General features: G+C 34.9%; 1 protein-coding gene across 1 annotated transcript in view; it reads left to right on the top strand.

Annotated features, from left to right (window-relative positions):
- The window catches only part of LOC148953589 (beta-1,3-glucan-binding protein-like), a 40,667-nt gene that overhangs the window by 15,520 nt on the left and 1,681 nt on the right, over positions 1-23,466 (top strand). The window contains exons 4-5 of the mRNA XM_089088018.1: positions 15,906-16,098; positions 17,774-17,972. Coding sequence (XP_088944144.1) covers positions 15,906-16,098; positions 17,774-17,972 — 392 coding nt within the window. The remainder of the gene's footprint in view (positions 1-15,905; positions 16,099-17,773; positions 17,973-23,466) is intronic.

The raw sequence follows: 23,466 nt of genomic DNA, 5'->3' as shown, positions 1-23,466 counted from the left end.
TTTAAATTGGGTCACTTTGACCATTGGATTATAGCATATAAGCGTCAAGTCAATAAGAAAAATACATTTTCTGGCCCCGTTTCGAAGGGTAAACATGCCTTCAACTTCAATTGTATTCGGGCATGGAGTTTCGCTTATCCAGGAGCTTATGGGTGTAAGTATCAATTATTGAGGAGAACAAAAAGCTTTTGGTTATTTTTCAGCGAAAGTAGTATTTTTTTTCTGTTCACTCTTTCTTCTTTACTTCTTTTCTTGTGTATTTAAGCCCTCTTGATTCTTGGACTTCATGATTTAGGTTTTGTGCTTGTTCTCTGGAGGCCAAATGGGTTAGATCTCAGTTTGGTAACACAAGAACCAGAGTTAAAATTCAGCTGTAGTCTGTTGTAACACACTCTAGGGCCGACACAAGCTTCATTAATCCAACCCATACATATTGACCCTGTTTGAAACTCATTTTGGAAAAACCGTGAACTAATTATATTTTACGCTTGGTTGTTCCTGGCCCCATAGATTTACGGAAGTAAGCATCAAACGAATTAGAAACATCAATCTTTTTCGCATATTTCAGGGACGTCTAGTAACCTTCTTCTACCATAAAAAATGATAGGCCCATAACAACGATTCTTCAAAGTTTTTATCCAGTCGAAAAAACTTGTTGGACCGTTTTTGGTCTTATGAGCGAAGTGAGGTGTCTGGGCACTAATTGAAAACAATTTGGCCCTTTCAGATGGTGGGGATTGAAATTTCCTTTCGTTTTTCTTGGGAATATTGGATTCCCTACGACTCACGGACTTCATTGCACAAGTTTCAAGGAAAAAAAAGTGAAAAAAAACTGATCCTTTTCAGGACCCTATTTTTGAAGAACCCTTGCCCCCAAACTAATTTTTCCTTTAATTATGGCTTTCTTGGTTCAATGGCTTATGGTTTCAATTTTGAGTCTGTTCCGAAAAAAAAAAATTCTGACCAGATCTCGGGTCCTTTTTGCACTTTACAGAAAATAATTTTTATTTCAAGCTGTGTGCTTTTGTTTCTCGTATCATTAACAAAAATAAAACATAAAGTAAAATTACTGAAAAGAACAAGTAAATGTGGATTGGCAAATCATTATACATTGAAATTAATTCCTGGAAGTCTCAACAAACTTGAGTTTATTAAAGTTATAGAAGAGAAAAAGTTTAAAATGTATTTGCTTTTTACTAAACTGCGAATTATGTCCTGGGCGAATTATATCCAGAGAATACGATAACCCTGCTCCTCTTTGTAGAAGCTTTTGATCGTTTTTGATCGTCTATGTGTGATTATTATTCTTTATTTTCTTTTTTTCTTTTCACCAAGGCGCTTCGTATGGACTGAACGTCTTAGAAACTTCAGTGGGGGCTCATTGGACTGGATATTAAAATTTCTAGTGACTCAATTATAAGAGTCAAAACCGATTGGAGGGCAAGCAGCTCCCCACCCGTTATTCTCCTAAAGACATCCGATAAGAATTTGAGGTGACCATTTAGTTCAGTATAGTTGAAAGGTCCAATAATTGTGCCTCTGTGGATGAGCCCCCCCCCCCCCTCACACACCCCTTTGAGCAAGGCATGTAATTTATGCAATTAGCCTGTTGTTTATATATAGTATTTATAATTGGGGAAAGGAGGCATGTTTAAATCTTGTTGTCCAGAAAGGCTAAGGGATTTAAGGTGAAGCTTTCAAAGAATGTTGAGAGGGGTAATGAATTGAATCAAACCGAACTACATGCTTATAGGTTGTCAAAAAGAAGTATCTCAGGAATGGATTAGGGTAATAAATTGCAAATTTCAGGGAGCGATGAGGAGGGTGATCTGTTGACCAAAAGGCAATACGTACACGCTACTACTACTGATACTAGTACTACAAGTACTAACTACTGCTTCTATTACTACTACTACTATTACTAGTATTAATACTACTACTACTACTAAACTACTACTACTACTACTACTACTACTGCTTCTACTACTACTACTGCTACTACTACTACTACTACTACTACTACTACTCCTAATACAACTACTACTTGTATTGTGACTGCTACTAAGACTAAGGATAATAAGATGAAATTTCAGGGGACATTTAGGGAAAGTCGAACTAAATCAAAATGCACTATGCGCAAGCAGGTTCTCAAAAAGGCATATCAGTAATGTCTTTGGAACAGCTTGGAGCATTAGGTAGAAGTTTTAATAACATTATGAGGGGGATGTTTAACTGACCAAAAGGCAATATGTGCATAATACTAATGCTGCTGCTACTACTAGCACTGCTGATACTACTACTGCTTCTGCCATTGTTATCACTACTGCTACTACCACTATTGCTAGTCCTACTACCACTACTACTATAATAACTGCTAATAGTCTACTGCTAAGGCTAAGGGTATTAAGAGGAAAGTGTCAAAAAATATTAATAGGGAATGTCAATAAGTTCTAACGTAATGACTTTAGTTATACCTGGGATATTGCACAGACACCCTTATGACAATCTAGGTATGCTTAGTTTAGTTTGATATACATCAATTTTCCCTGACCGTTGACAAATTGGGTGCACTTCAACTTTTAAAATTTAGTTCAATAGTAGTAGTAGTGACAGTATAACTATTAGTAGTAGCAGTAGTTCTACTACTAGTTACTAGTATTAGTATCCGCAGTCGCAATTCCAAATAGTCATAGTAGCAATTCCAGATATATTGCAATATGTCCTTTTAACATCCGTATTTAGTTAAATATTCCTCTCAACATACACCGGATGTTTCAATTTAATACCTTTATCCGTTCCTAATATATGACAAATACGCCCCTATGACAATCTTGGATGGACATAGTGCCTTTGATTAAGTAAAACATCCCCAATACCATATTTTGAGAGTTTCATCATAACACCCCTAGCTGATCCTGGTATATTACACGTCCGTCCTTTTGAAGATTTGAATCCACACAGTATGTTTTCATTTATACCCTTTTTTACACCCTTCTCAATTTTTCCTTGAAAATAAAACTTAATATCCCATTCTGCTCGTCTAACATTGTATCTATGTCATTTGTTATTTAGTTATGCTGTAGTAACAGTTGTAGTAGTAGCAGTAGTAATAGCAGCAGGTCTGAAAGTCTCAAATTAATAACCTCAGGCATTCTCGAGACATTGATGACATCGTTTGACAACCCCAATACACGTAGTGCCTTCGAAGTTTCTATCTTATATCCTATTCCAGTTCTAAGTTATCTTGCTTATGCCATTTTGACAACCCGGAAATACTTAAACTATTTTGATTTAGTTCAATAGCAACAATAGTAGCAGCAGAAGTAGTAGCAAAAGAGTTAGTAATTTTAATTGCCTTGACAGTTTTAGCTTAATGCCCTTGTTTTAGCTTAAAAGTATTGCTGGGCCATTGATGATACATCTTTTTCACAATCCACATGAATACAGTGTGTTTTGATTTAGTTTGGTGTCTCCCTCAAATTGTCCTGAAAGCTTCAACTTGATGCTTTAATCCGTTTCTGAGATGTTGCTTATGCGCTTTTTTATAACCTGAATGCACATATTGTGCTTTAATTTAGTTCAACACCACTCTCACCATTCCCTTGAAGTTTTACCTTGATACCTTCAAAATTAGTGATAGTAGTAGTCGTAGTAGCAGTTGTAATAGTAGGATCAGTGTGAGTATTAATAGTACCTGCTGGCATATGCTGCTGGACTGTCACTTTAGCCATTACTACTACTTATACCACTACTACTTCTAAGGCTATGGGTATAAACGTGAAAATTCAGGGAATGTTGAGGGAAATGATGAATTAAGTCAAAACAAACTATGAGTATGCAGGCTGTCAGGACGGAGCATCAGAAATATCTAAGAAATGCCTCATAGTATTAAATTGAACGTTTCAGGGCATGCTTAGGGAGATATTGAACCAATCAAAAGTCATTATAAGCACACTACTACTACTGCTGCTTCTACTAGTACTACTACAACTAATACAATTGCTACAACTACTGTAACTGCGACTCTTTGTGACTGTGACTACTCGTGACTGGGAATACAAATACTTGTGATTGAGAGTACTTGTGAATGCAACAACGGACGACTTTGAGTACTTACAATTGTGATTACTTATGACCACGGCTGCGACTACTAGCAACAACATCTACTTGCGACAACGACTACTTACGATTAAGGCTGTTTCTACTTGGGACTACAGCTACTTACCATTGCGAGCCCTTGTGACTGCGACTATGACTGCAACTGCTTGTGACTGCCACTACTTGTAATTGTGACTTCTTACGACTGTGACTGTGTTTGATTGTGCCTACTTTTGACTGTGACTACTTTTGCCTTTGACAAATTTGGACTGACTGTTTGTGACTCCAACTGCTTGAGGCTTTGACTTCTTATGACTGCGACAGCTTATAAAGGCTCCTTGCACTTGTGACTACTTGTGCCTGTGACTACTTACACACATGCCTGCTATTAGTTACGACTGTGACTAGAACTAATTGCTGCAACTTGACTACTTGTGATTGTGACTATAAATATTTGCGATTGTGACTACTTGCGACTGCAAATACTAGCAATTGCGACATACTTCTTGCAACACACTTGCAATTGTGATTACTTATTACCTCGACCGTGACTACTAGTGACAGCAACTAATTGCGCCAACGACTATTTTTGATTAAGGTTGTTACTAATTGCGACTATAGCTACTTGCCATTGCGAGCACTTGTGACTGCAACAATGACTGCAATTACTTGCGACTACCACTTCTTGTAATTACGACTTCTTACGACTGTGACTGTTTATGATTGTGTCTACTTTTGACTGTGACTACTTGTGCCTTTGATAACTTTGGACTGACTGCTTTTTACTCCAGCTGCTTGAAATTTTGACTTCTTATGACTTCGACAAGTTATGACGGCTCCTTGCAATTGTGACTACTTGCGCCCGCAACTGCTTACACATATGCCTGCTATTAGTTACGACTGGGATTAAAACTAATTGCTGTAACTTGACTACTTGTGATTGCGACTACAAATACTTGTGATTGCGACCAGTTGCGATTACAAATACTAGCAAATACTGCAAATACTTGCAACTGTGACTGCTTGTGACTCCAACTTCTTGCGACTGCAGACCTGAACGTTTTTCATACTTTACTGAAAACAAAATATATTTGAACCTATTCTCTTTTATAAAACTGATGAAAGAAATGGCTAATTTTAAGTACTATATGACTTCTAAATAAATCAATTGCAGCTATTACGATATTGGAAAACGTTATTGGAAAAAATCTTGCTGCATCTATCCTATACACCATATAAAGTACACCTGAGATTATATTTCGGAGAAGAGAAGGATTATTTTTCTCAATAGTTTTTCAGGATTTTAAAGATCACTATTGCTACCGAAATAGTTTATTTTAGTCAAATAATACTCAGAGAGGAAAGAAAATAACAAAATGAAAAATAAAATAAAAAAAGGTGAAAAAACGAAGATTTTGTCAGCCAGTGGCGAACCATGAAGAAGAAGAAATAAGCAAATATTTCGACAAAGGACGTCCTCCGAGTCGTCCTCAGTGTTAAACAAAACAGAAAGAAAAGAAAAAGAAACCAACGAAAATTGAACCTTTCGAAGTTTACTTGACAACGACAGTACAGAAACTAAATAATAACCAGGCTGGAATCAATGAAAAAGAAATCTACCAAGATTATTGAGCAATAATCCTTTGTTTTGCTATAGCTTTAGCTGGCCTACAAATTCGTTCATCATTTGATGTGAAAATAGGTTCTTTCAAGTTATACCGGACGAAAATACTAATTGAGTCCTTCAAAATTTTAGAATCTGGTGAATAGAATAAATACATTCTATGACCGCACTGGCTATACATGACAAATGAAACTCAGAGAGGAAAGAAAATAACAAAATGAAAAATAAAATAAAAAAAGGTGAAAAAACGAGAATTTTGTCAGCCAGTGGCGAACCATAAAGAAGAAGAAATAAGCAAATATTTCGATAAGGACCTCCGCCGAGTTGTCCTCAGTGCTAAACAAAAAAGAAAGAAAAGAAAAAGAAACCAACAAAAATCGAACCTTTCGAAGTTTACTTGACAACGACAGAACAGAAACTAAATAAGAACCAGGCTGGAATCAATGAAAAAGAAATCTACCAAGAAGATTGAACAATAATCCTTTGTTGTGCTATAGTTTTAGCTGGCCTACAAATTCGTTCATCATTTGATGTGAAAAGAGGTTCTTTCAAGTTATACCGGGCGAAAATATTGATTAAGTCCTTCAAAATTAAACTGCCATAAATTGGGTTTAATGAAATATCACCAGCTTCTCTATTTATTGCTAAATTTTGGTTTATGTATTTTTTTATCCCAATAACCTCTTTAAAAGTTTGTGGTAGGCCATTTACAGTAGATATTAAGGTTCCCTCGACAAAAAGAACCAGATGGGTTGGATTTTTGAAAATATGCAGGGCCCATCTTGAATCAAAGTTTTTATTGCTATTTTTCAATCTCAGGGACTTATCTATTGAAATTTTGTGTTCATGAAAACGGTCACCTAATTGTTGATTGGTCCTACCAATGTAAAATTTCCCATATGAAAACGGGATTCTGTAGACACCACTACCCAGTAGGGTCAGTTTTATCCTTTCCTGAGTTGAAAAAACGTTCAAATTTTTGTTCAGTTTTGAGAGAAACAAAGAGATTATGTTTTTTTTAATTTTTTCCAAGTTTATCGCCAAGTTTCGGGATGTATGGTAAATTGCTGAAAGTTTTTTCTCAATTTCCGGGGTAACTGAATCAAGGGGGACGGGCTCCCTATTTTTTTGTTTTATCTTTTTTAATCGTCTATATATGATATTTTCAATAAGTCTGATTGGGTAACCATTGCAGAAAAGAATATACTTGACATAGTTTAATTCAGAATTTATATAATTACGAGAACAGAATTTTAAAACTCTGTCGACTAAAGAGATTATTACCCCTCTTTTCACAGAAGGAGGGTGATGTGAAGAGAAATGTAGATATCGATCATTATGGGTCGACTTTCTATATATAGATAATTCAAGACTAGGAGTAGTTTTTATAATCTAAACATCCAAGAAAGGCAGCTTGCCTGTATCTTCGAGTTCCATTGTGAACTGGAGAATCGAATCAAAAAAGTTCAAATGTACCAAAAAATTTCTTAGAGAGTCTTGTCCATGTTCCCAAACAGAAAGGATATCATCAACGAAACGAAACCAGATAGAGTGTTTTAACTGCTAACTATTCAAAGCAGACTGTTCTTTGAAATCCATGTAAAAATTTGCCAAATAAGGAGACAAGACAGTGCCCATGGACAGGCCCATGACTTGAAGGAATTTCTTTTTTTCGGAATTTAAAATACGATGAGAACTTTTGCAAAGACAAACAAGGGTCATGATTGCATCAATTTCCAAAGTTTTGTAATCTGACCAAGCTGAATTTTCCTCGAAATTTCTTAGTAATGCCTGCTCAAATTTATGGAAATCGCAAGAAGTGTACATAGAAACTGTTGTACTTAGATTTTTTAACTTCTCAACAAGATCTATGGAATTTTTTATATAGGATTTCTGTGTGCTTAAAAGAGGCTTAAAAATGGGGGCTAAGAAACTTCCTATACCCGTAGCTGGAGAAGTTTTATGGTGTGCCCCAGATTTTTATGGTCTGCCTAAAATCCATAAGAAAGATATTCCGTTACGTCCTATTGTAGCATGTTATAGTTTTCCACCTACGGGTATAGGAAATTTCTTAGCCACCATTTTTAGGCCTCTTCCAAGCACACAGAAATGATATATAAAAAATTCCATAGATCTTGTTGAGGAGTTAAAAAATTAAAGTACAACAGAAAAAACTATCTTATCTAGTTTTGACACAGTTTCAATGTACACTTCATGCGATGTACATAAATGTGAGCAGACCTTAAAAAGAAAATTAGAGGAAAATTCAGCTTGGTCGGATTACAAAACTTTTGAAATTGATACAATAATGACCCTTGTTCGTCTTTGCAACATTTCTCCTCGTATTTTAAATTCCAAAAAAAATTTCCTTCAAATCATAGGTCTATCCATGGACACTGTCTTGTCTCCTTATTTGGCAAATTTTTACATGGATTTCATAGAACAGTCTGCTTTGAATAATTTCCACTTAAAACACTCTCTCTGGTTTTGTTTCGTTGATGATATCCTTTCTGTTTGGGAATATGGACAAGACTCTCTAAGAAATTTTTTGGCACATTTAAACTCTTTTGATTCGAATCTCCATTTTACAATGGAACTCGAAGAATCAGGAAGAATTCAGGCCTTTCATGGAAATTTTGATTATAAAAACTGCTCCTAGCCTTGAATTTTCAATATATAGAAGGTCGAATCATAATGATCGATATCTACATTTATCTTCACATCACCTTCTTTCTGTTAAAAGAGGGGTAATAATCTCTTTAGCCGACAGAGTTATAAAAATCTGTTCTCGTAATCATATAAATTCTTAACTAAACTATGTCAAGTATATTCTTTTCTGCAATGGTTAACCAATCAAACTTATTTCAATTATCATAGATAGACGATTAAAAACGAAAAAAAATGGGGAGCCCGTCCCCCTTGATTCAGTTACCCCGGCAATTAAGAAAAAAACTTTCATCACTTTACCATATGTCCCGAAACTTGGCGATAAACTTGGAAAAATTAAAAAAACATAATCTCTCTGTTTCTTTCAAAACTGAACAAAAAATTAAACATTGTTTCAACTCAGGAAAGGATAAAACTGACCCTGTACTGGGTTGTGGTGTCTACAGAATCCCGTGTTCATGTGGGAAATTCTACATTGGTAGGACCCATCAACAACTAGGTGAACGTTTGCATGAACACAAAGTTTCAATAGATAATTCCCTGAGATTGAAAAATAATAATAACAACTTTGATTCGGCATTGGCCCTGCGTATTTTCGAAAATCCGACCCATCTGGTTCTTTTTGACGAGGCATCCTTAATATCTACTCTAAATGGCCTAGCACAAACTTTTAAAGAGTTAATTGAGATAAAAAATACATAAACCGAAATTTAGCAATAAACAGAGATACTGGAGATATTTCATTAAGTCCAATGTATGACAGTTTAATTTTGTAGGACTTAATCAATATTTTCGCCCGGTATAACTTGAAAGAACCTCTTTGCACATCAAATGATGAACGAATTTGTAGGCCAGCTAAAACTATAGCACAACAAAGGATTATTGTTCAATCTTCTTGGTAGATTTCTTTTTCATTGATTCCAGCCTGGTTCTTATTTAGTTTCTGTTCTGTCGTTGTCAAGTAAACTTCGAAAGGTTCGATTTTTGTTTGTTTCTTTTTCTTTTCTTACTTTTTTGTTTACCACTGAGGACAACTCGGCGGAGGTCCTTATCGAAATATTTGCTTATTTCTCCTTCTTCATGGTTCGCCACTGGCTGACAAAATTCTCGTTTTTTCACCTTTTTTTATTTTATTTTTCATTTTGTTATTTTCTTTCCTCTCTGAGTTTCATTTGTCATGTATAGCCAGTGTGGTCATAGAATGTATTTATTCTATTCACTAGATTCTAAAAAATATAAAACTTTTAAGCTCTCCTGAAGGTTATATAAAAAACGTGAATGCTCCAAATAATTTGTTTTTGAGATAAATGCAATATTCCTAAGGCATTACATGAAGCTAAAAATTACTGACACCTTAAATCTGCAGGTATATTTTTATTTGACTGAACTGAAAAATCCTACGTAATGAAATTACTACAAGACTCAATTTATCGAAAGTAACTCATTGCCAATCCGATGTAACCATGGAGTGATACTAATACTTAAAAGTCTCTTAATTTGTCTGAGATTAAAGGTTTTAAAACGCAAACGCACAAATTTGCATCAACGCTATCACTTTCAGTGCTTTTCCTATATCGATTTCCTATTTCAGAGCCCTCAGGAACAGTAGTAACACCTAGAGCAATAAAGGTTAAGAGGGAGGTGTGTAAAAAGTTTAGTAGATCTATACATACTCTAGACCCCTTCTAATAATTAATAACAATTGCTAATTCGGAATCCCAATTTAACTCTTCTGCCTGCCGCCTAATATTTACATTATATACTAATAATATAATATATGCTATATATATATACTAATAATATATACTAATATATACTAATATATACTAATATAAATAATATATACTAATAATAACACCTGCCGCCTAAAATTTCGATTCATCATCACTTAATTTTAATGTCCCACTGTTAATGTCCCACTATAATCTCAAAAGTAGGCCGCAATAAACTATTTGCACTTATTTTAGTTCTTGGGGTATGCTGGGATAGGAATAAAGAGGATAACTCATGAATATTGTTGCGCGGTAAATCTTACTTGGCAAATTTCTATTTTTGCGAAAAATTTCAAAGTTCTTAGAGACATCATACACAATTTTACGTTATACCCCAAATGTACTATTAAACTTATGAGTTTTTTTATGTTTCGTACGATTCTCGGAGCATAAACTGCTGTTCTGAGAAAGGCTTTGAAAACACTCCAGAATACGTACCAAAAATCTCTAATTTTCCGTCTAGCTTTTCTTGATAAAGGATTACCCCTTCTCCGATTGGGCAGGAAGCTATAAATAACTGAAATTCCTAGGTCAAATCATCCATACGAATAACCATTGCACTATGTTGTCTTGTACTTTCCCCAAATAATCTAAGCCAGGCCAATTCCTGGGGTTCCAACCATTTCCAATTCTGGTTATTTTTTAATAATCCGGTCGATAGAGCAATTAGCTCATGATTATTCAATAAAAACACCTAAAGTAACTAAAAAGCTCAAGTTGAGACCTTATTTCAGTATCATTTTCTGATTTTGCCGTTTTTCCAATGATGTCTATTTGTGGTTTTTGTGGTTTAATCGTATCCGAAGAAGACTTAATGCAGTAATAGATTCTTCAAATATTAATGTTTTTGACGCATAAGGCTTAAGATTTTGCAAACGGAACCTGGAAAAAATTCAAATGATCTAAATAGTCTTTGGGATTAGGTTTCATTTTAAATCTCACTCATTTCTTAGATAAATTAATCAAAGAAAAATATTTGCACAAAATAAATTTTTCAAAAAAAAGTAAAGGACTCCATTAAACCAAAAATGAACAAAAATAGAATAAAAAAATCTATCAAGCATACAACTATCACAGATCAGTATCAATAAATAAATGAAACCCAAAAACAAACAGAAATTAAAATCAGTCAAACTCAAAACAAGCAGAGATTAATCTGAGTAGGGTTCTAAACCCTATGCTTTCTAAAATCCAGAATATAATTTGTACTTTACTGAAGAAAATTCGAATGAGTTTACTGAAAAAAATGTGCACTGTCAGTTTAATATACAAATACTGATTTTATTCCTTAAAATCTTAATTAATTTTTCATTTCTTAAAGTTATAAAAGTGAAAACCATTAAAAGAATTTTTGGGTATATTATTTGATTCAATCTTTGTTCATTTTTGGTTTAATGGAGTTCTTTACTTTTTTGAAAAACTTATTTTGTGCAAAAATTTTTTTTTATTAATTTCTGTCCATTTCATACTGATACAGTCTTTTTCAGGGAGAAAGACCGAGCCTCTTCTGAAGTTAAACAACCATCCCTACCGTAAAAACATTAAATACCCCCTGGGCATAACTTACAACCCTTGCCCCTAATCTCTGGGGTTTGTTTCAATCCAAAAGCTTTGTTATATGATATTTAGACTATTTTGAATAGAATGGCTATCTCAAAATTTGTATTAAACGCATTTCGGGTCAATACGACGTGTGTGTAGGGGGGAGCTGCCCTCTGATAACTTTGACTCTTAAAAAGAGCACCAGAGCGTTTGATTACCAATTCAATGAGCCCCCTCCGAAGTTTAAATGACCACATTTTTTTTTATCAAAACCCTATATGTCCCCAGGGCATAACTTACGACCCTTGCCCCGAGGGCTGGGGGGATTTGTTATCCTCAAAGACAAATTTTTCAGACCTTTCTGATAGGCTGAACAAAATGGCTATATCAAAGTTTTGATTGGAAGTCTTTGGAGAAATAAATAGGAGTGGGGGGGGGGGGTATGATCTCTGATCAGTTTTGACTAAATAAAAAAAAACAAGTTTTTTTAACTGAAAGTAAGGAGCGACATTAAAACTTAAAACGAACAGAAATTATTCCGTATATGAAAGGGGCTGTCCCCTCCTCAACGCCGTGCTCTTTACGCTAATGTTTTTATTGTTTAAAAAAAATAGAGTTGTGAGAAAGTCAAACTTTAGCGCAAAGAGCAAGGCGTTGAGGAGGGGACAGCCCCTTTCATATACGGAATAATTTCTGTTCGTTTTAAGTCTTAATATCACTCCCGACTTTCAGTTAAAAAAACTTCTTTTTTTTTATTTAATTTTTGAACGTTTTTGTATAAATGCAGGTTTTGATCTTGGCTCACAGTACATGAATAATTAAACCAAATTTTCATATTAATTTACTTTTATTTGGGTAAATGGCTTTCTCGAAACTTGTTTAATTTTATTTACGAACGTTTTTATTAGTAATAAATATACGTAACTTACGAATTAACTTACGTAACGAAATTCTATATTCATATATTCTTAATAAGTATATTAGGGGGTTCGCCCCCTAGTCAATACCTTGCTCTTTAAGCTAAATTTCAAATTTTGTTCCAATTCTTTAAAAATGATCGCTTAATCACAAAGGCCGTTAATTAGAATAAATAGCTCTTATGAAATTACTAAAAAATCTCTGGCTTAAAGAGTGATGTATTGACTAGGGGGTGAACCCAATCATATATGTAATATTTTCTGTTCGTTTAAAGTTTTGATGTTGCTGCTGTTGCAGTTGAAAAACTTGTTTTTTATATTTAATTTCTGATCTTTTTTCAAATAATGCTGGGAAGTCCGGCGTCCCCTTCATAGCAATTTCCCTCCCCCCTTGAAAACTTCCTTCATGGAAAGATCCTCCTACATAACCCCCGACCCCCCCCACTACCAGGAAAAATCTCTCCTGAAAACGTCTGTACTTTATACTTCCAAATAACCAATACTATATGTTAACATTGGGTAAAGTTCATAACTTTCAGCCCTCCTCCCGGGAACTTCGGGGGATTAAGTCATCCTAAAAGACATACTTATAATATTTTCGAACATGCTGAACAAAATGGCTATCTCAAAATTTTTATCGGGTGACTTTGGGAAAAACATGAGCGTTGAAGGGGGCCTAGTTGCCCTCCATTTTTTGGGTCACTTAAAAAGGGCACTAGAACTTTTAATTTCTATTCCAATGAGACCTCCCACGATATTCTAAGACCACTGGGTCAATACGATCACCCCTGGGAAAAAAAAACAAAAACAAACCATCCGTGATCTTTCTTCTGGCAAAAAATGCAAAATTCCTCATTTTTGCAGATAGGAGCTTGAAACCTCTACAGTAGGGTTCTCTGATACGCGGAATATGATGGTGTGATTTTCATTAAGGTTCTATAACTTTTAGAGGGTCTTTCCCCCTTTTTCGAAAATAAGCCAAATTTTCTCAAGCGCTTAACTTTTGATGGGTAGGACTAAACTCGATAAAACTTATATTTTTGAAATCAAAATTAAAATCCAATTTCTTTGATGTATCTATTTGTATCAAAGTACCGCCTTCTAGAGTTTCGGTTACCATTGAGCCGGGTACCAATAACCAATACTATATGTTAACATTGGGTAAAGTTCATAACTTTCAGCCCTCCTCCTGGGGGCTTCGAGGGATTAAGTCATCCTAAAAGACATAGTTATAATATTTTCGATCATGCTGAACAAAATGGCTATCTCAAAATTTTGATCGGGTGACTTTGGGAAACAAATGAGCGTGGGGGGGGTCTAGTTGCCCTCTATTTTTTTTTGTCATATAAAAAAAGAGTTAGAACTTTTAATTTCCGTTCCAATAATCCCTTCCAAGATATTCTAGGACCACTTGGTCGATACGATCACCCCTGGGGAAAAAACAACAAATAAACAAGCATCCGTGATCTTTCTTCTGGCAAAAAATGCAAAATTCCACTTTTTGTAGATAGGACCTTGAAACCTCTACAGTAGGGTTCTCTAATACGCTGAATATGATGGTGTGATTTTCATTAAGGTTTTATAACTTTTAGGGGGTTTTTTCCCCTTTTTTCGAAAATCAGCCAAATTTTCTCAGGCGCGTCACTTTTGATAGTTATAATTAAACTTGATGAAACTTATTTATTTGAAATCACAATTAAAATTTGATTCTTTTGATGTATCTATTGGTATCAAAATTCCGTTTTTTAGAGTTTCGGTTACTATTGAGCCGGGTCGCTCCTTATTTACAGTTCGTTACCACGAACTGTTTGATAATAAAGAAGGCACTAGTCCTCTCAATTTCCAATCGAATGAGGCCTTTTTGAAGCTTCTACAACAAAGATGTCTAAAAATACCTTATATGCCCCTAGGGCATAACTTACGACCCTTGTCCAGAGGGCTATAGGGGGAGGGTTGTCATCCTCAAAAACATAATTTCTATCTGGAAATCAACTACCCTGAACAAAATGGCTATCTCAAAAGTTTTTATTGGATGTGTTTGGGGAAATGGTGGGCGTAGAAGGGGTGCTAGTTTTCCTCCAATAACTTTTGACTATTAAAAAGGGCACTAGCTTTTTCAATTTCCAGTTGAATGAGCCCTTTTTGAATTTTCTATTACAACTCCTTCTATACGAAGTGCTCTGGCCAAAACCAAAAAAAAAAAAAAATACATTGTGCCAACATCGTTCTTTACTTAGGCAGTGCTATTGCGCTGCCAATGATCTCATCAACAAATTGAAAACGAAACTCTTATGGGAAAAGCTAATTAATAAATATTGCAAATGTCTTAGGGTCAAACCATCTACCATGACATTCTTGTGTAGTAGTTACTTCGTCCCGTTAAAGCTGTTAAAAATTAGCTTGAGAAAATGCACTCAATTCTTGAGAAAATGGGGTAAACAACCTTAAAAGGAAGAGGATTTTGATGAAAATTATGCCATCGAATTCAGTATTTGACATTTCTCTGTTGTGGAGGTTTCGAGCCCATATCTACAAAAATGTGAAGTTTTGCATTTTTTCCGATGATTATGGTCATGGATGCGTATTTATTTATTTTTTTGTCAAGAGGCGACATTATGGAACCAATGAACCTTGAATATCAGAAAAAGATCATTAGAGAGAACATCGACAATATAGGAAACTGTCGACTCTCTCTAAAAAAAAAGAAAAAAAAAGAACATATCAACAACAGAAAATATTATGGGGTCTCAAAGCAAATATTCCTTTTTCACCTTTAAACAATTTTTGAATTTCTAATCATGTATAATTTTCTGGGAGAATCATCAACCAAAAAAGAAATGAATACCGCAACAGTCCCGTAAGATAACTTCTATACCAAAAGCATACTATCAAAAGTATTTAGGCAGTTTTGGCGTTGAAAACACAATTTATTATCTCAAATTGCATTAATGAATAACATTCCAAAGTTTATGCAAGCATTTTTCCTTGCTCAAAAAAAAAAACATACTGAGCATTTTTTTTCCATAAGATGACTGAAAAGTCAAAATGAAAGCTGCAGAGTATATTTCAACATTCAATTTAGTTTTTTTAGGAAGAAGGGGATAAATTGAAAAAAAAAGATGCAGAAAGATAGAAACTTCATAAAAGAAACATCATAAATTGTGATAAAATTGTAACACAAAAATCTGAGTGTATCTGTTTCAAAATTGAGTTAAGCGTTGATAAAATAATGTATAATTGAATTTAGATATGATTAAACTAATGTAATCGAATTACTCTTTTCAGCCATTTGGTTACTCCCAACAGACGAAGTGTACGGAGGATGGCCAATGTCAGGAGAAATTGATTTAATCGAAGTGCGTGGTAACACTGATTTTAAATGTGGAGATAAAGATATAGGAATTCAAATGATGGGTTCAACACTCCACTGGGGTCCAGCTTGGGACCAGAACCAATACTGGCGAACTGCCTGGGAAAAGTAATTTTCTTCACTGTTTATTATTATTTTTCTTTCTTTTCTTCACTGTTTATTATTATTTTTCTTTCTTTTCTTCACTGTTGCCCCCCCCCCTGTGCTCTTTACCATAAAGGTTCACAGACTTACTGATATATTTTTGAGCTGGACATGGAAAATGTCAAAAAGCCTCTATTTTTAACCTGTGTTAAATAATTGAGAAAAATATTGAATCTCTGCCACGGATGAATTTACTAATTTTAAAATTAAAATGCTTCACTTTATATCTGTTGGGCAAAATATCGGTATTTCTTTTTATTATTATTATCAAAATCAGTCTTAGAAAATAGTATAACCCTAAGACAAGTGAGATTCTTTGATTGCAAACCGTAACTATATGTTTTTGTAAATAAACACCATCTTTTACAAATGGTTACTTTTTTGTATCTGACTTATCCAAAAATGGTCTTTGTCCTAAGTGGTTTTGTTTATTCACAAGAATAAGAGGTATTTTTCGAAAATTGAGAATAATATACCGTAAAGGTCATAAGAATTTTAGATATTTGAGCATATATTTTGATGCATCAATACTTTAAACAGTTGCATAGGGAAACCCATTTTTATTTGAATATAATGAAATAACAAAGGTGTAAAGCCAATTATCAAGTAAGGTTAGCTTCGATGGTAAAGGGTTAGATTCGGGTTCGAGTCCGACACTGTGATTTTTTCTAAATACTGTTTATTCCTTTTCGGGTAAAAGTTACACTTGTGGATAAAACAAAAATTTATTTTAAACTATTTTGAACGTGCGAATGGATAAAAAAAATCAATTAGAGTTGCTTGTGGGGCTTTCCTCTCGGGGAATGTGAATGAGTGTTTCCAAAGTTATAGTATGTTTATCCTGTTTTGCCTCACGGCTAGGAGACTGAGTTGAAACTCTAAGACACAGTTTTGTGGAGAAGGGGGACAAAGCAACTTCAAGATTTGTTCTGGATTCAAAATTATTTTTTAACTAAAAGTAGGTATCTTGTGAAGAATTTTTAGAACCAGTAATTCAAATCAATGTAAAATATAAGTAATTATTTGCAACGAGAGTAAAAACTGTATTAATCCGTGATTGGAATATAGATCTAACGTTTATCTTCTGAGAATAATGAGCTTGGGCGATATTTGGATTTTCACTGCACTTGTTTTGGAAGCGTGAATTTTAGCAAAACAAAATCTTTTCACCATTAAATCAAAAACATCCAAACAATACGATGTTTATTTCAATCAGAAAATCACGCTTGTGCTAAAGACTGGACTTGTCTTGGTTTCAGTGCACATACAAATGGCAAGTCGTTCGCAATTGGTATAAGCAGCCGTTTGATTCCAAGAAAGCTTATTGAATGTCTAACAGTATGAAAGGGGAGGGGAGTCTCGTAATTTCCATAATTTCTTCTAAAATTTCCTTTGATAAAATTCACCACGCTTATGTATAAGTTGCCTATACTCTTTGATTAAAGCCTTAAAAAGCAAAAATGTTTAGCAAAAAATTTACTTCTTCCCAAAAAATTATAAAATTGAGTTGTAAAATCACAGATATAAGACGTGCCCTGTGCCCCTTCCCCCCAAAAAAGTTCTGCTCACGCTCCTAATATAAATTATTCTTCATCTAGTTTTTGCTTGGTCTAATAATATTATTTTTTTTTTCTTGCAGGCATATCGAGTCTGGAACTTGGCATGATGATTATCATATATATTCTTTTGAATGGACTGCTGATGGTTTTCGGTTCTACATTGACAACCAAGAATGGGCCTCACTTTATCCTCCGCAAGGTGGTTTTTGGGAGTTGGGAGAACTCAACGGCCAAAATATATGGGCATCAGGCACAAAAATGGCACCATTTGACAAGCCAGTATGTTTTTCCAATTATTAGATTAAAATATTTCAGATTAAACCCTTGATACTAAATTAACAAATCAAACAACTCTTAGTAACGAACTACAAGTAAGGGGCGACCCGGTTCAATAGTAACCGGAACTGTAAAAAACGGAATTTTGATACCAATAGACATATCAAAAGAATTGGATTATTATGCTGCTTTCTAATATACAAATTTCATTAAGTTTAATCTTACCGATTAAAGACTACCAGCCTGAGAACATTTGCCTTATTTCCAAAAAGGGGAAAACAACCCCTAAAGTTCTAAGAATCTTAATGAAAATCACAACATCAGATTCCGCGTATCAGAAAAATCTACTGTAGAGGTTGCAAGCTCCTATCTGCAAAAATGGGGAATTTTGTATTTGTTTGCCAGAAGAAAGATCACGGATACGTGTTTAGTTATTTATTTTTTAAAAGGGGTGATTGTATCGACCCAGGGGTCCTAGAATATCGTGAGAGGTCTCATTTGAACCTAAATTAAAAGTTTTAATTCCCTTTTTAAGTGACAGAAAAAATTCGAGGGCAGCCAGGCCCCCTCACCCACCCCTTTTCTTCCCAAAGTCGCCCGATCAAAATTTTGAGACAGCCAGTTTGCTCATCTTAGTTGAAAGGCCCAATAACTATACTTCGGGATACAACATTTCCCATCACTCCCCCAGGGGAAAGGTCTTTAAGTTATAAAATTCGATTGTTTACAAATAGTATTGGTTATTGTGAAATATATATACATTTTTGGGTGGGGGGGGGCCAATTTTCTGTTAAAAGTTTTTCCACGGGGGATTTTACATGGGAAGGGAAGTTTCTAGGGGGTTAAATTGTCAGAAGAAATTATACACTGGGGGAATTTGCAAGATTTCCTATACAAAATTGTTTTTATATGTCTTGCTTTCTCGTTCCCGTCTCAATTTTACGCGTGGAGTGGTTAAGGGTGATTGTCAGGGATAAATTTTCACCGAGTTTGAATTTTCTAAAGGATATATCCGTGGGGAGGGGGATTTCTAAATGGAGGTGGGACCAGATTTCCTTGCAGTATTTAAAAAACGGTCATAAATTAAATAAAAAATAAGTATTTTCAAACTTAAAGTAAGGAGCGTAATTGAAACTTAAATCGACTAGAAACTATTACATGTATGAGGGGGATTGCCCCCTCCTCAACCCCTTGCTCTTTATACCAAAGCTTGAGTTTTGTCCCAATTCTTTACAAATGACTCCTGAAACACTAGTGTCGTTTAATTAGAACAATAGGAAGCTCTTTTAAAAGGACTAAAAAGCTTCATCGTACAGAGAAAGGCGCTGAGGAGGGGGTAATCCCCTCCATACACGCAATAGTTTATGTTCGTTCTAAGTTTTAATGTTGCTCCTTACTTTCAGTTGAAAAAACATGTGTTTTTATTTAATAATAATCTAAATGAACAAAAATCAAAGTTACTACACTTTAGCTCAAGGGTGCCTTCAGGATTTTTGTTCGTGAGAGAGGTCATTTTTTTTTAGGGGGGTATATATTTTGTACAAAAAGCATAAAAACTTTGTTTATATGCCTTTTTGATAATTTTTTATGCGTTGGACAAAAATTTCGGGGGGAGGGCCAAACCAATCCCCCTCATTAGATACCGTCTTGCTTGTGCTATTTGAAAAATTATTCATTCGGAATAGTGATACAACAGAGAAAATATAAAATTAAGCATGATAAGATAAAATTTAAGCCAGGGAATATTTTCGTCATTCGATTTAGCTATTAAAATGATTTTCGGCTGTCTGACATTACCTCCCAATACTAATTTTCAATACTAATTTGGTTGATAGCGCAGCTTCTTTCGTTTTGATATATTTAGTGACTAACCTGGTCAATTTGTGATCCGTGACCTGACCTGGTAAATTTGTCTGTTAAGATTAATTTTATATATCTCAGTGAGAAAATGTTTTTGTGTGTTAGTTCTTTGCCCATCTAATTTATTAAATTAAGTAAAAAAAAATCAACTGGAAGTAAGGAGTAACCTTAAACTGAAAACGAACAGAAATTATTCCGTATATGAGAGGGATTGGCCCCTCCTCAATACCCCTTTTCTTTACGCAAAAGTCCTTTAGTACTTTAAAATAGGTTCTTATTCTAATTAAACCGCCTTTGTGTTTCAGGAGTCGTTCTTAAGAATCGGGACAAGAAGTCAAAATTCAGCGTAAAGAGCAAGGTATAAAGGAAGGGGCCACCCCTCTCATATTTGGAATAATTTTTATTTATTTCAAATTCCAGTGTTGCTCCTTACTTTCAGTTGGAAAAAACTTGTTTTTTATTTAATTTTTGATCATTTTACAAAGAATCAAGAAAATCCGGTTCCCCTCCATGGGAAGCTACCTCCCCCCACAGGATGAAATCCCCCCCTCCCAGAAAATTCCCCCGGCATGTCCATCTTCGCTGCAAATTCCCCGGAATTTTTTTGTGGACGACTCCGCCTAAAAAATTCTCCTTAGCATACTTATATTTGAAAAAGAATTTGATTTCTGTTCATTTTTCAAATCTTGCTGGATATCCCTCTCTGTGGAATTTTTTATTGGAAATCCCCCTCTTCCAGTTTAAAATTGCTCCTATGGAAAATTCCGCCATTGAGAATTTCTCCCGTGGGATATTTTTCCCCCGTGAAATCCCCTCCCCACGGAAAAATTCTTTGGACTATTACAATGATGCTGAAAATTTCCCCCGGATAGTTCCTCTGAGCATTTCCAAATGAAAAAATTGAGTTGGTAAAGAGAAAGTAAGACAAATAAAAAGAATTTCATTTAGGAATTCTGGCAAATTTTACTAGAGTATAATTTCTTCTGGAAGGCTTATCCCCGGAAACGTCCCTCTCCAAGGAAAATTCTCCCCGTGGAACATCCTCTCTAGCAGAAAATTACCCCCTCCCCTCTGAAAAATATCTGTGTACTTCCCAATAGGAATTACTATACTTAAACAATGGGTAGCTTTCAAAACTTACAGGCACTTCCCCACGGGCTGGGGGGTCATACTATCCCCTAACTCATTGTTAATGGACCTTCCAACTATGATGAACAAGGCGGCTACCTCACAATTCTGATCAGATGACATAGGTGAAAAAAGAGGCGCAGAAGGGGGGCCAGCTACCCTCCAATCTTTTTGGTCGCATAAAGAGGGAAGTAGAACTTTTAGTTTCTGTTCGAATATCTTTTTCGAAATTCTAGGACCATTGGTTAAAAACAATCACCCTTGGGGAAAAACAACAGAAAAAAATATAAATATACGCACAACCTTAATCTTCTCATGGAAAATCTCCTCTATCCGAAAATTACCCCCCCCCCCCTGAAAAATACCTGTATACTTCCCAATAACAAATACTATACTTAAACAATGGGCAGATCTCAAAACTTACATGCACTTCCCCACAGGATGGGGGGAGTCATGCTATCCCCTAAGGTATAATTAATGGACCTTCCAACTATGCTGAACAAAATGGCTATCTCAAAATTTGTATTGGATGACATTGGGAAAAGAAAGGCGTGGGAGGGGGCTACTTACCCTCCAATCTTTTTGGTCGCAAAAAAAGGGAAGTAGAGCTCTTAGTCTCTGTTCGAATATCTTTTTCGATATTGTAGGACCATTGGTTAAATACAGTCACCCCTGGAGAAAAAAAAGAAAAACAAATGTAGGCACAACCTTAATCTTTTTTTCCGGGAAAAATATAAAATTCCACATTGTCGCAGATGAGAACTTGAAACCTTTTCAGCTGGGAGGATCTTTGATACGAGAAATCTGATGGAGCAATTTTCATTAAAATTTCTTGGCTTTTTGGAAATGTTTATTCCCCTTTGCCAAAATCAGAGGGTCTGTAAACACTCTTACTTCTAGCATGGACATTTCGTTCTGGATATAAATATCATATTTGTTTGTTTTGCAAATTCAATTTTAACCTTACCTATCCTTTCTAACCTTAACCGAATATATAGCCCGTATTATGAGAACTTGAAACCTTTTCAGCTGGGAGGATCTTTGATACGAGAAATCTGATGGAGCAATTTTCATTAAAATTTCTTGGCTTTTTGGAAATGTTTATTCCCCTTTGCCAAAATCAGAAAAATTTTTCAGTCTAGTAGCTTTCGATGGGTAACACTAAAATTAATGAATTTTATGGATTCAGAATAAAAAGTCAATTCTTTTGACATCTATTGACATCAAAATTCTGTTTTTTTAGAGTTTCGTGACAAATAAAAAAAAAAAATAAATATAAAATTCCACAATTTTGTGCATAGGAGCTTGAAGCATCTATATTTGAGTTCTCTGTATATGCTTAATCTGATGGTAAAATTTCCATTAAGATAACTTTACGATTTGGGGGTATGTTTCCCGCGTCCCCTTTTAAAAAAATTCGGCAAATTTTCCCAGGCTCATAGCTTTTACTGGGTAACATTGAACTTATTGAAGTTCACATGTTTGGAGTCGATCTATAAATTCAATTCTTTTGAGGTATCTATTGTTATTAAAATTTTACTTTTTAGAGTTAAGGTTACTATTGAGCGAAGTAGTTCCTTACTTACAATTTGTTACCATGCGTTGCTTAATTAACTGACATAAAATAATTACAAAAAAATAGTATTTTTACTAAATAATAGTTTGCAATGTTAACAATTAATTGTTAATATTTAGTATATAATAGTTTATAATAGACTATAAAACTTATTAAAAAAGAATGATAAAAATAAACATTAAAATACTACTACTACTACTACTAACAACTCACCGCAGCACCAAGCCGCCTGTGGCCAACACAGCTACGCACGCTCCTCTTCGACCCCAATCTATTCAAAGCCTCGCTTTTTACACCCACCCACGAAGTTCCCATTTCCTTTAAATCTTTCTTTATGACGTCCTCCCACCTCAGATAGGAACAAACTGTTTTCCAAAGATCTGTAAATGTACGGCAGAAAAGAAAGATCTTTAGCACTCTGTCATCCTTCGTCCGTACAACGTGCCCTAACCACCTCAACCTGTCTTTCATTACAGCCATAGAGAGCGGTCTTGAGCCACATTTTTCACATAGCCTCTTGTTTGAAATACAGTTAGTCAGCCGGGTACCCAGAACAATCCTTAAGCAATTTCTCTGGAAAACATCTAGCAAATCTTCATCCGCTTTTCGGAGCGTCCATGCTTCAGAGCCATATTTGACCACTGTCATCACAGTAGCTTCTAATATTCTAATCAACTATTGAGCTTTTCCCAAATCAAGTGAAAGTACAGTGAAAGCTGAAGAATGAGTCATATATTACCATAAAGACAAAGATACACTAAAGAAAAATGACCTATTTCTCTGGTTACTTGAATTATGCAGACTTATCTTAGTTTTTCAAGATTTTTCACAGAAACTAAATTTTAGTGGGGAGGGGGGGGAAACTGAGGTTTGGGTGGCAAACTTGGGTCTGAAGGGGGCAGTTGCCCCCTGCCCTGTAGCAAATTACGTTTC

Source organism: Artemia sp. Qi Xiang Cuo, chromosome 4, assembly GCF_049724085.1.
Source record: "Artemia sp. Qi Xiang Cuo chromosome 4, ASM4972408v1, whole genome shotgun sequence".
In the NCBI taxonomy this organism is placed as follows: Eukaryota; Metazoa; Arthropoda; class Branchiopoda; order Anostraca; family Artemiidae; genus Artemia; species Artemia sp. Qi Xiang Cuo.
This window is presented reverse-complemented; position numbering and strand designations above follow the sequence as displayed.